The following is a 13,864-nucleotide window of genomic DNA, read 5'->3' as shown; positions in this document are numbered from 1 at the left end:
GTGGGTGGTCCAGTGACTGCGGGTTATGGTGCGTGTCAGAAGGTGACAGACGGTGTGTCGGCCACTCTAGGCACCCATCAACATTAGCTTGATGGTGCGTGTCGTCCCAGTGGGGATTGATTCCTGCTTTTATTTTCCAATTAGTTCTCATTTGTGGCTTGTTAGAGTTGTCTGCCATTCTTACACACACATGCACACACACCCTCTTGAGCACACGTATGCCTGTGCAATGGTGCTGAATTGACACACATTTGTACTTTATAATGGTGGTTGAGCTCAGCGTAGGTAATATACAGTCAGATAGGCTAACCTACGCATAATTTGCTTTTCAAACATTGGGTTCTGCTTTTACACCAGCTCCCTGCTATATGACTTTTTGTAATAGTTACACAGGCTCTGGTGCATTCACTTCTCCTATTCCAAGTTACTGTAATATACAGTACTGCACTGCATCACATAGATAAACAGATTTGTTTCCATCCATCCATTTTCTACCGCTTGGTCCCGTTAGGGGTCGCGGGTGACTGGAGCCTATCCCAGTGACTTTGGGCCTTAGGCAGGGTACACACTGGACAGTGGCCAACTCGTCGCAGGGCTAACACAGACACAGACAAGGACAGACAACCATTCACTCTCACATTCATTCAATACGGGCAATTTAGAGTTATCAATTAACCTACACATGCATGTCTTTGGACGGTGGGAGGAAGCCGGAGAACCCGGAGAGAACCCACGGTAACACGGGGAGGACATGCAGACTCCACCCAGAGAGATTGTGTGATGTTGGTCTGGTCCGGGAATCGATCCCACGAACCCACGATCTCCTTATTGGGAGGCAGGAGCTTTAGCCGCTCTGCCACTGTGCACCCCAGATTTGTTTCCAATTAGGGTAAAAAACAAACATCCTGGAAAATCTATAATTATCGTGTAAGCATAAGCAAACATCTTTGTTTTCTAAGTTTGCACTTTTTACTTACTTAGTTTAAAAAAACCCTCTCCTTTTCATAGTGCATGTTGTAGCTTGAGCCTGGTTATCACCATCCCTGACTGTCAATCAAAAATACACCTCTCCTCTCTAATAAGACATCACATATAAAAGGTGTCAACCCAACATTTTTTATGTCTGACACAGGCTTTTTATTTCTCCCCATACCTTCTTGTTATTCCACTGTTTTCTTCACTGTGTTCTTTTGAAGGCAGGGCAGGAGTCATTTCGGAGTCCGTGTTGTTCCCTTTCACTAGAGCTGTCACTGTTACTCAGGCCTGAACGCCGGTGCTGTAACTGGACATGAATTTCGACCTCAATACTGACACTAAACCTAATATATAAAACTGTGATGCCACAGAAACTAAATTAAACTTAAATGAAGACAGGTACATGTGTAATTTTCTGCTTTGTACCATCCTCAGCACAGGGCTTGATTAGATGCCTGTCATAAATAATTATATAAAACAAACAAATTCAGCCATACTACGCTGTTTCATGCTGTTGATGGCATGTTTTCAGCTTGTTGATGCCGTTGAGCTTTACACCAACTTCAACAGTCCACAGTTAACTGTCAGTCTGTTATTCTTTGCAATCCCATATTTGTTCTTCTTTTAACTATTAAAAATCTACATGCCCTCTGGAGGTACAGGATAAATTGTCTCCAGAAATGTCTGCTTTCGTTTCACCCATTCTCTTTGTGTTGTTGTCACATGTGTAGCGCCTTAAATCATCAGAATCTTTAAAATGAAGCCCGTACAACATGCTTTTTTCCATCTTGGTTTAAAGTATTCCACATTTAATCCCTGCACAGCTAACAGAATAAGTGGTGGGTAACAGGAGAATTCAATGCTTGAAAATAGCATTGAGGAAATACTGGATTGTTCTGGTTGAGTCACTGGAGCCCAGCGATGGCCTTGTTCTCTGTGGTGAAATGCTAACCAGCATCTGTCTCTCTCTTTTTCTCTTCATCTCTCTCTCCCTGTGTCTCTGTCGCTCTGTCCGCAAGACTTTAACTACAACACAGATGGCTATGAGGGGGACGGAGCGGAGGACGGCAAGTCTCAGGATGGCTCGGAGACGCTGCCCTATATAGATGAATCGCCCACTATGTCACCCCAGCTGTGCGTGCCCCAAGGGCCCGACGGAGAGACGGTCTCCCCCACACCACCAGAGGGCCTGCTGCCAGGGGTAAGAGCACACACACACATATAGAGGCAGGTACAATCCAGTAGCAGTCCTCCACGCTTGAACTAGGGTTAGGTTTTAGGCGATCAACTGTAACTAATATATTATTAACAGTAACTTTTCTCAAAGCATACTTTAATTAGATTAGATTCAACTTTATTATCATTGCACAGAGTACAAGTCCTGAGAGAACAAAATGCAGTTTAGCCTTTAACCAGAAGTGCAGAGTAATGTACATATAGTTTGTGTTTAGAGCTAATATATAGAATAAACAGTTTTGTTATTATTTGTTGGTGGTTTTCAAGTGTTGCTTGAAAGTCCAGTCATTCAACACATGAGTTTCCTGTTTTTATGCAAAAACATTTTTATCCAAAGTCACGTTATCTTTGCGTATCCTTTCAAAATGAAAATTCTCAACAGTCATCTGTCAAATATCAGATGATGAAGCTTCTTTTTTCCCCCTAGAAGCTTCCTGGATATTTTCTCTTTGTTTCCCTGGACAGAGTTTTTTCTTGTTGAGCTGCAGTGTAGGGATAGTAACACAAAGAGGGAATTTTATGCAAAAAAAGACTCTGAGTATGGACAGGAAGAACAGGGACCAATAAGTCCTTCAATGGGCATGTAGATAAGTATTGTTTTGATATTTAAAAAAATGTCAGCCTGTCCTTCAATGTATTGTCCAGAGGACTTTTCAGAGCACTCCCACAAAAAAATGTTACCATATGACGATCATGTAACTTTGATAAAAACCTAAATGCGACTAAATGTTCAATAGTATGACCCTTTTAGTCTTTTCTGGGCTGCTGTTTGTTTTTTTTCCCTGAAGTTAGCCGCCAGATCTTGACCCAGTGTAATTGTTAGCGATTAGCCATGATAGCTCATCTGCCTGCAGCACACTGCAGGTGGCGCATTCACAGCAGCAGGAAATGACCACTGACCCAGATGGGGTTGGGGTTGACGCCACCAGCACTAACCTGCCAGTTTGTGTGAATGCGGAATAAATTCCAGGAATGTGTTTATCCACAAATTTGTAGTTGTATCAAACTTTGACACTTTTTAACGCAGTCATTGCAGTAATCATTTGTCAGTCAATCAGTGTTTTTTCTTTTGGCTTTTCAGTGTATTACTGTATACCTACAGTGCATAATTTAGAATTTAGATACTATAGGTGGCACTCTTTTCTTTGTTTATCCGGTCACAGTGGCTCTCACTAGGCAAAGCAATAGCTCTGCTGCTGCAGGAAAACACTTACTGTAGATTTTCCAGTGAAGTCCCACCAGTCACCAGGCATTTAGAACAGCTGATGCAAAAGCTTTCATGAAATGGAAATACATGGGTCGTTGTCATTATATTAATATCTGATAGCAATACACTGCTCATATGAAAATGCAGAATGTTTTCTAAATGTTTTTATCTGCATATTTACTCACTCCCTCTTTCATATCAGTAGGTCAGGGGTTAGCAGTGCTCTTTTCATGCCTTGCAGCATGTGTGTGTGTTTGTATGAATGGGTCTTGTGTGTCTGACTTTGTGAGTGGGTGCTTCAGCACTCCGGGGAGGCTCAGCGGGAGTCACGTTGACCCTGACCTGATCCGGCCCTCCCACACACACACTCAGAGAGAAAAAGAGGCTGGCAGGCTTTCACTTCACACATCACAGCAGCTTTGACATGCAGCATGAAAAAGCCTGAATGAAAACTATATCATGAGTGGTTGGCTCAGCTTTAGAGGAATCTACCTTGGTTTTTCCATTATACATTGAACAGAACCAGATAATGTTCTTGGAAATAGCCTTCTCACTTTGGACACCTTTTGTGGAAATGCCTCACGTTTTCCATCCTGAATCTCACAGCCCCCCCACTTGTTCTATTTGCTCTTTAAATCTGCATGCTCTCTCCCATTGGCTCTTTTAAAAAAAATCTTTTTTCCAAGCAGCTCTAGTGTCCCTGCATTATCATAATGTTGTAAATACACTGTGGCCTTGATCATTGACCTTCTGAAAGCAGCAGATTTATACATTTTTAAGCTCATGAAAATGTCAGCTCATGAAAATGAAAATATGTCTCCATCTAGTGGCAAGTTGGGGTAACAACAGACGAGACAGGACATTTTGAGCATGTTGAAAACCATTTAAAATGTAGCAACATTTGAAATGCAGAGGCTAGATCTCAGGAACTGAGTAACCTTAATGAGAAATAATGATATTTGATATTTCATTAATACAAACCATTATAAATGCTCAATCAGTTTCAAATGCAGTCAATCCGGGGAACCTTAGGTTGCTATCAAAGATGAAATAAATTGGTGGCAAAAAGAAAAAACACTGTAAACACTGTATATTGACTATTTTTACTCAGCTGGGTATGTAAGTGGTTCAGAATGCCAACTGGTTTTGACTTCACAGGGTTTTCATCAAGGCAGAGATGCCTAAAACATTTTAATACTTCCACCTTCAAGAAGCCATCATTGCATGCATAATGGTAGGCAAAATGTACTCTTAGATAATCTAGGTTTTTAGTTCTGATGGTGTATACTGTATATATTCACCCATTCTGTCTCTTTATACTCCTACTGTCTCCGGACCCCTACACTTTAGTAGCAAATTGAGTCAGAGTTGTTTGTGGAGAATTCATGTCAGACGCTGCTGCCGCGTGGACTCTAAAGGTCTTTCCACTGAAGTTGTCCTCTCCTCACCGCCTTGTTAAGTCGGCCTTTCTTCTCACTGAGTTTGCACAGGCCTTTCATCTGCTGTCATGAGAGAGCCAACGCTGACACCTCCATGCCAAAATATATACACTCGGCATGAGGAGCATATTTGTGGTTATGTGCACGCACAAGAGTTCAGTTTGAACTTAGAGATGTTTTTGTTTGTGTTGTGGGACGCTTTAAAACCATAGTTTCTGTCTATCCGTTTCCTTTTCTTCCCTCCTTTTAAAAGGTTTTTCCTTATTCGAATGAAGGGTCTGAGGATAGAGGGTGTTGTATGAGGCAAATTTGGGATTTTGGGCTATATAAATAAAATTTACTCGACTAGTTTTATGCTTTTGTTTTCTTCCTCTTCTTTTTATCCTCCTTGTTATATTTATTCTTTTCCACTCTGTCTTTCTTTAGGTCTGACGTTATTTTCTTTCCTTTGTCCTCTTTGTTATGTGATCCTTTCTGTGCCTATATTAATGGCTTGTAATGATGGTGACCTAGAAATACAAGCCACAAGCATAAACTTGTCTCTCATTTATTTTTCCAACACTCTTTCAAGTCCTTGGCTTGTAAAATAAGTCTGACCTATATAATATAGGCTAGGAGGTTAGCAACCTGAGGAACTAGCCTAGATTTTGCAAGATTAGCTTGCAGGTCTGGCCCACGAAGTTGAGCTGGGGAGATCTAGATGGTGGTTGACAGTGCAGTACTGGGTGTCACTGCCTTTTCATCTAAGGGTCAGTTTTCGTTCACAAATACAAACTTAGAGTTGGATCATCACATATTGATTGTGAGAAGTAATTTGAATGTTCGGTTTCACTTCCTTTTATAGTATCCACAGTTATTGATTTTCCTAACAGCTTGTCTTGGAGCACACGTATCTTCTTTTTTTTTTTAACACTATTTTATATTTCAACCCCATGTTCTGCCTGTGCTAAACTGCTGTTACCCAGTGAACTATGTGACCCGTAATTAGAATCAGCCACACTAGCAGCACATTAGCCGGTTTCAGCTCCACATCCAAGGCTCTCAGCAGATCAATAAAGAGACAATGGCTGAAGAGAGAAGGAGACACTCAGTAATGTGAGAAAGAGAGAAACTGTGTGTTTGAGGAAGTGGCTTTTGCCTGAAGATACGGAAGAAAGAAATCAAGAAAATTAAGCAGACCGACTCTCCCAGTGAAGCACAGACAGAAACAGCCTCTGTAGCCATCGAGGAAGTGGCTGGATAGCGTTTGTTGTGAGGGGAGGGGCGGATGTAGAGGGAGGGCAGACCTCATCGGCCGAGGTGGAACAGTGACGCGCACGTGCGCGCACGCTCACACTCACACACACACAGAGTACACACATACACACTCACACCAGGAAGCCCAGCAGAGGAAGGGGGTGGGGTTGTGTAGGCGGGGTCCTCTCTCTTTCTTTCTCGGTGTCCAGACGACTTGCTCTAAAGGGAAAACACTGATGTGTCCAGGCAGGCCCTGAAGAAGGGAATCTCGGGCAGGAAGAGGAGGAGGTGAAAGAAAGGAAGAAAAAGAAAGAGAATCATGGAGGAGGAAGAGGAGGAGGTGCTGTGCTACTTGGACAGGGTGCTGGAGGAGGAAGAGGTGTTTGAATATGGAGATGGAGAGCTGGATCCCATCACTCCAATACATAGACAGTTCAAGGTGAGACAGCGGCTGGACAGCTGGATGCAGGGACTATACACACTCAAACAAACACATTTGCATACATTCATGCGACTCGAAAGGCTTAAAAGCTTGGCTATATATAGCAAAGTGGAAAGTCTTATTGGTGTCTTGGCATGATGTGGCGTCACTGTGTGCTGCTACGTGTGCCTATGAGCCATCTGTGTTGCAAGAGTGTGTGTGCAAGAGTGTGTGACAGCCATTGGTCTCTCAGCATGGCCTGATGAGGCAGCTACTCTGGAGCACATGTCTCCTCACTCTGGTGTTTTTTAAAGACGGCTTGTTTCTGTTTCTAATGGTAACTTCTGTCTCTGTGTGTGTGTGTGTGCAGTAGTAGTAGATGAACTGACAAAAAGCAGGGCTGCTTGGGCTGTTCCCGGCCACTCTTGATATCAGCTCCTTTATCACACAGAGTGAGACCAGAGGGCACAATAGAAAAGCAGGCAGCGTTTTTCTGTATGAAATGCGCAACTAAGATATGCACGCACAGGAGCAGGTTGCCATGGAAAAATCCTTTCACCGCTCATGTATTGCTCATCTTGCCCTCTCGCCACACAGTAGCTCTTTGTACAGCAGAGGGAAATATTTAAATATTCCCACTTTTGGAAGAAATAGTTTTTCTGTCACTGAAGGAGTAAGCTTTACACGTCACCAACACATACATGTTTACTTTGACAATAAAATGCATTTCTCTGCATTGTTTAGTCAAGGGTCAGGGCAACTACACGGATCTGGCATCATATCTCAGACCTTAAAAAGCTAAGAAATCTTGTTTGAAGTAGCTCTGGGATGTAATTTCATGACATAAAAAAAAATGTCTGGAGATGTGGACACAAATATGGTTTGTGGATCTTAAAATAAATGGTGAGCTGCAGCAGCACTTGCATATCAAAGACATATCTAAGAGTTTCAAGAGTATGACTCATTTCTAGTGCTGCTTTTGCCAAGAGTTTTAGTCATAAGGAAAATGATCTTTCAGTTTATTTCAAGGATTACCAGCATTAAAACAGACTAAGAGGCTACGTCTCAGGCTCAAACCATGCTGAATACAAGTGCTGTTGAAATCCTTTAACTTACTGATGTGAATCTGAACTTTCCACAATTTAGTTAAAAGAGACACGATATATAGAAATCAATCCTGGCTCTTCTTCTGATTCACTTTAGATTGTCACTTGAGAGAACTGTCGCCACCAATCACAAGGAGATTAAGCATCAACACTGTCATCACAAGTGTGGAGATGCATGTATGTTGACAAACAGATGCACATCTAACATTTTAGAGTCATCAAATTTTTTTATATGTGACTTGACATAGGCTCTTTGCATTCTTCAAAATGTGAGTTGACACAAATATTTCTCATTTCTCTAAAGGTTTGATACATGTACTGTATGTTGTGTATTTTACAGGTAAATATCTTAAAGTGGGATGAAATAATAGTTTCTGCTAAATCTCTACTATTCTCCAGCAAACTAATTCTTAATAATCCTGTAATGAAGAAATTTAAAGTGTGTGTGTGTGTGTGTGTGTATGTATGTGTGTGTATATGTGTGTATATATATATATATATATATATATATATATATATATATATATATATATATATATATATATATATATATATATATATATATATATATATATATATATATATATATATATAGTGCACATAGTGTATTGTACCTGGTCATACAGTATAGCTCCAGTCTTGAGGGATAACATCAGTGTCAGAAGGAGGATGTTAGTCGTGATTGGGTTAAAACGATGAGGTCATGGCTCCTTCCTTGTCTTATCAGGCAGAGCTGGTATGCTGATATCATTGTAAGGATGTGATAGTGTTAATAATTAATCTTTCTTTCTGCTCTCAAGGCTGTCCTTTGGCCTCCCTTAAAGTACATATTTGACAATTCAACATCACTATGACTATAAATCTCCAGTTTACTTCCTTTTGTCTGTGTGCATGGATGTGTGTCTCTTAAGCTGGGGGCAAAGAGTGAATGACTGAACAGGTGTACATGGGTTTTCTTTGAAAAGTTTTTGATTTACTGTTAAGCTATATGCAGGTTTATTAAAGAGGAATATTTAAATGAGGATTACTTAAGTAGCTTTCACCCATTTTAATTGTTTTGGTCAGCGCATGTTTTAATATGTTTATAGAAAAGTGACCTGACTAGAATATACTGACACCGCTGTAGGGTTTTGCCATTTACAGTATAGTGTAAATAATGTGGCAGGTGTTAAGATGTCCCTGTTATAATATATATAACAATCATTATCATCTTAATACCATCACTCAAGTGTGTAATATATTTTTTCAATGGCTTGTTGACTAGATGAGATGGCACAAGTGATGAAACCAAACAGCTGGAATAATTCTGTATACCAAAACCTGTATATACAATAAGTCTGCATGCTGATCTGCATAGCACACAGTTCATATAGAGGATGTATCAACAGAGGTGCTTACATTAAATGAAGATAGATTTAATTTAATTTAATTTCATAATTTATCACCTCAGTGTACACTTCCAACACAAGATATGAGCTACAATCTGTAACAACATCATACTTATTCCATGATTTAATAAGAGGAGGGAGAAGACAAAATCCTATTTTACCTGCCTCCTTCTCAAAATATGTAACACGCCTGCCATAGATGGGCTGCCAGTACTTTCAACCACCCTTTAAGGCACTTGTGCACATGAATATTAAACATATGCATCACTCATTAAGTTTATAAAGTATCTTCCAATTATTTGGCCTCTTTACATTTTCTCAAATTGAATAATAGTTGAACAACATTTGAAATTATTCCACAGTTTGACTCCACATACTGAAATACACTTCTGCTTTAATGTAGTACATGCAAAATGAGTTTTAAACTGAAATTTCCTTCTGTGATCTTTCCTTCTGATCTTAACACAAATTACTAACAAAGGTTTGAATTCAACTAAATGCTTCAGGTTTTATTAGCCTAGTCTGTTGGTATGGTCCCTTGAATCCACCTTATTTATGATTTGTGTTGCTCTTTTCTGTAGTATATATAATGGATTTATATTAGTTGTGTATATCTTGCCACACAGTAATTAAAATGTGGTTACACTTTTTTTTTTATTTAAGCTATGTGAGGTTTATGGTCTATAATTACACCCAAAATAGATAAATTACAGACATGTAAATCAGGTGGATTGGATGGGGATAAAATGCCCATAGGTGTGAATTGAAGTCTCATTGCATCTAGTATGTTTAGGTGCTTTCTGCCCAATGCATGCTGGGATAGTGTTCACCCTGCTTCAGTGGGGATAAGCAAGACGATGAATAAATGAATTTAACTGATGTGTTAATATTAATAAGAAGGATATCAACAGCAAGACCGTCAAACGTTCACCTCAGTTTGACCTGCCTAGCTGACTGCTTGCAGCTATTTTTCTCACCTTTTCTCCTTTAAGTATTGAGAGTTTTTACTCAAACTACTGTTTTCCTCAGTATAGGGATAAAAATACTAGTGCCTCTTCTTTTGCTTTCGCTCTGTTTCTCGTACTTGATTGGGGTGGTGGCAAAAGACTTTCCACAGAGGAAGTAAACCATTTAGATGTTTTTAGATTCCCAATAAACAGCTGCTGCTCATTCCTGCGGACTTTGGATGTGTGTGTATTAATCTCATATTTACCAAATGTTGAAACTGCAGTGGCATGATGCAGGAAATGAACTGGAGTCAGTACTGTGATGTGGCATTGGTTAGAAATAAACCCTAGATACAAATACTTTACCAAAGGATCCTTGGTGTGTGTGTGTGTGTGTGTGTGTGTGTGTGTGTGTGTGTGTGTGTGTGTGTGTGTGTGTGTGTGAGAGTGTGGGAAATGTATAACTACATGTATAATACATTATTACAGTCAGGTCTGTTTTATCCTGCAGGGAGACATAGAGAAAGGACTGGAGATGAAGAAACTGGTGCTGTCTGGTTTCTTGGCCAGCGAGGAGATCTACATTAACCAGCTGGAGGCCCTGCTACTGGTGAGACACACACACACTGCAAAAAAACATTGTTTTGCGCTAGACAGTGTGTGTAATACACAATACAATAATATAGTTGGAGTGAAGATAATTTCACTTTCTTTTAAAAACTCTGACACTGATGGACGTATTCACTTGTTTTTTATTTGTAGAAACAGCATGTTAAGGCTCATGTAGCAGCATGCATGTTGCAGTGCTGCTGCTGTGTGTGTTGGTGCAGGCCTGTGTGGACTGTCAGAGCACTATTAGTGGTAAATGGTCATACTGAAAGCAGGACCGTTCAGCCAGTTTCCTGAAACATTAACTGAACATGCTTTGCTAAGCCACTATGTCATATCCTACCGCACTTAGCCACATGCTGCACTTTGACCGACATATAGTCAGTTTGACATCAAGTGCAACCATAAGCTACACTGTGAAGTTTGTTGGTCACACAACAGTTATAGTACAAAGCCTCCAAAAAGCTGTAGTTGGTTGTCAGTCAATGAGGTAAACAAAAGATTGCAGTAATACTGGCAGAAATCTGGTCTGTTTCTCAGTTCCTTTTCTTTCAACCCTCAGTGACAACACAACAAGTCATTATACTGTACGACCAATAAAGAGTTTGTTCCTATCCGCCTCCACTTCCTCAGTTATTGAGAGAATGTCTAAAACGCACTGTCTGATCATACTTTTGTTTTTGCTTTGTTAATTTTTTTATATTTGGCAGGGTTTAGTTTACACTACCAAATTAAAAGCAAGCCAGGACTTGTAAACAAATGTCACAAGCAGCTTATGTGTTGGATGGGGTTTGGTAACCCCCTGCGTCATCTCGCAGTGTTAAAGATTCAAATCGAGGGAGACTGATGTTGATTTCTGATAGCCAGCAGTTGATAATACTTGGATGTTTTAGTATAATGGCAAACTGCAGTCTGGTATTAAGATCTTAAGTGTTAATTCACTTTCTCTTCCTCTCCTCTCCAATATCAATATCTGTGATACCATGCACAAAATTTGCTGTATTGAGTTGAGAATGAGTCATTTCTAGAACATGAAGACACACACTTCCACAGCATGGCCTGGGACCATACAGGGTACACTTGCTTATACAGGTAGCTTATTATTAGAAACTATTTAGATATTGACTTCCCATAGTTTAATCTACATTAGTAAATTAGCTGTTTGTAAATAAATATAAAAAGTATAATTTCTAACAACTCGATAAATTGGCCCATGTGTCACTTGTGTATTTGTTCAGCTTCCATAATCACATGACGTTATCCTGTAATGTAACTTGGAAAGAAAAATGGAGATCGAAATTCATAAAGGTGACCAGTCTGCAAATTGTCTGCAAACACTTTTGTCAAACCTGATGAGGGCTTCGTGCTTTGCTATCATATGAAGACCACTCTGGGGGCAACGAGTGTGTGTCTGCAGCAACTGAGAGTACTTTTAAAAATGAGCCAGCCTTTCTGATTAGCCTTCGTACAACCCCTGCAAATGAGTGGGAGACTAACTCATCACCAGCCTAAGAGAACTTTGTTTCCATGACATGAAAGCACGAAAACATGAAAGTTCCCCACCACCACCACACATATCGATGATTAACTGAGTGGTCAGAAACTGCACAGCAGAGACCCAATTGCACAGCAGAGAGGCTAAGATTCCATGCTTATCACTGGGTGACACATAGCAAGATCAGAAACTTTTCCCTTTTTTTTAAGGCACTGGCCCAATTAGGCCAGTGAATGGCCAATGAACTGCCCCAAAGTGTACCCACTACCAAAGCCTGCTCTTAAATTAGACACGACTTCAACCTATTTTATCAGAATGTTTGTGTAAACTTTATGCCATAGTAAAGTGCTCTATATAACCTTTCAAAACAAACATATATGCACATAGGATAACAATTATACAATATAATTATAAACTTGAAATTGACAAGACGAAACATTAACTGAGTTTAGGTGTGATGCCTTGCTTTCCAGTTCTTCATATATTTACTTTAGCCAAACCTTTGGAAAAGATACTTAAGGCTGGTCCTCGGTGGCCTCCTCATTAGATGAGAGTTGTTCACTGAGTCTGTCTGTTCTCTCTGTCTCTGATTATCCAGCCCATGCGTCCTCTGAAAGCCACAGCCACAACCTCGCAGCCCGTCCTGACCATCCAGCAGGTAGAGACCATCTTCTACAAAATCCAGGACATTTTTGAGATCCACAAGGAGTTCTACGACGCCCTCTTACCCAACATCCAGCAGTGGGACGAGAAGGTCACCGTGGGACATTTGTTCCAGAAGCTGGTGAGTCTGACGTCTGATTACAGTGTGTGGGTCTTTTTTTCCCCTCTCCATCATTTGCAGGGCACATGTAAATGAGTGTTAAAAGGAGAATTGTGAGATTGTCTATTTGTACTCGTGAGTCATTCGTCTAAATTAGACTGTGTGTGTGTGTGTGTGTGTGTGTGTGTGTGTGTGTGTGTGTGTGTGTGTGTGTGTGTGTGTGTGTGTGTGTGTGTGTGTGTGTGTGTGTGTGTGTGTGTGTGTGTGTGTGTGTGTGCGCGTGTGTGTTCACCCCAGCGTCTGGTCTGAGTGCATTAGCAGAAATGTTGCAGCCTCCGGTCTATCACCCTATCATACTTGCACTAGATTATGTTGCTTTAACAGGCTCTTCCAGTACATAGTGTAACAACATCATTGTTATGCATGTGGATGTGTCTGTGTCTGTGTCTGTGTACAGAATTAGCAAGACTCCAGGCCTCAGCTCAAAGTGAGTTAGTCCTCCTTCTGTGTTAGATCATTACGTTGTCAGATTTGCAGTGGATAATGTCATTTGAACAGCACATAACATACTGTAAGAGCATGTGCATATACAGTGTGTGTGTGTGTGTGTGTTAACATATTTTAGATTCTCATTACAATAGTTTGGCATACTGCAGATAGGCTGATGCAACATGCTGTAATAGAGATTTCAATTGAGATGTAAGAAACTGGACTTCTGGAAGGAAAAATAAATCCACAAAGAAATTTAATTTATAAGGTATAAGGTAAGGTAAAGTAATCAGTGAAATTTGTTAACTTCAGTGGCCAATTTGAATGTCATTTGGTACTGAGAGCAGTAGTGTAGCTGGTATGACTCAAGTAAGTCAACCCTGGCACACTGTGTCCCATTAGTTCACCCTGAGTACATCCCACTGTGGGCAGGCGGTAACAGAATATTGTGGTTTATAATTTTCCTGGACTGGAAACTATTCAGACTCTCTATTTAGAAAAGTGACTGCTGTAAGCCTCTTCTACCTGACAGTAACAACAGGGTTTTACTCTA

The 13,864-nt window shown here is 40.4% G+C and overlaps 1 protein-coding gene across 4 annotated transcripts in view; it reads left to right on the top strand.

Annotated features, from left to right (window-relative positions):
* Positions 1–13,864, top strand: part of abr (ABR activator of RhoGEF and GTPase) — a 132,199-nt gene that overhangs the window by 47,262 nt on the left and 71,073 nt on the right. For 3 of the 4 annotated variants that reach the window (XM_044221972.1, XM_044221973.1, XM_044221974.1), the window contains exons 2-4: positions 1,995–2,176; positions 10,467–10,565; positions 12,658–12,843. In XM_044221972.1, the coding sequence (XP_044077907.1) occupies positions 1,995–2,176; positions 10,467–10,565; positions 12,658–12,843 (467 nt within the window). Of the gene's footprint in view, positions 1–1,994; positions 2,177–6,288; positions 6,533–10,466; positions 10,566–12,657; positions 12,844–13,864 lie in introns of those variants that run through there. The other variant, XM_044221975.1, reaches the window with a different exon arrangement.

Source organism: Siniperca chuatsi, linkage group LG14, assembly GCF_020085105.1.
Source record: "Siniperca chuatsi isolate FFG_IHB_CAS linkage group LG14, ASM2008510v1, whole genome shotgun sequence".
Classification (NCBI taxonomy): domain Eukaryota; kingdom Metazoa; phylum Chordata; class Actinopteri; order Centrarchiformes; family Sinipercidae; genus Siniperca; species Siniperca chuatsi.
This window is presented reverse-complemented; position numbering and strand designations above follow the sequence as displayed.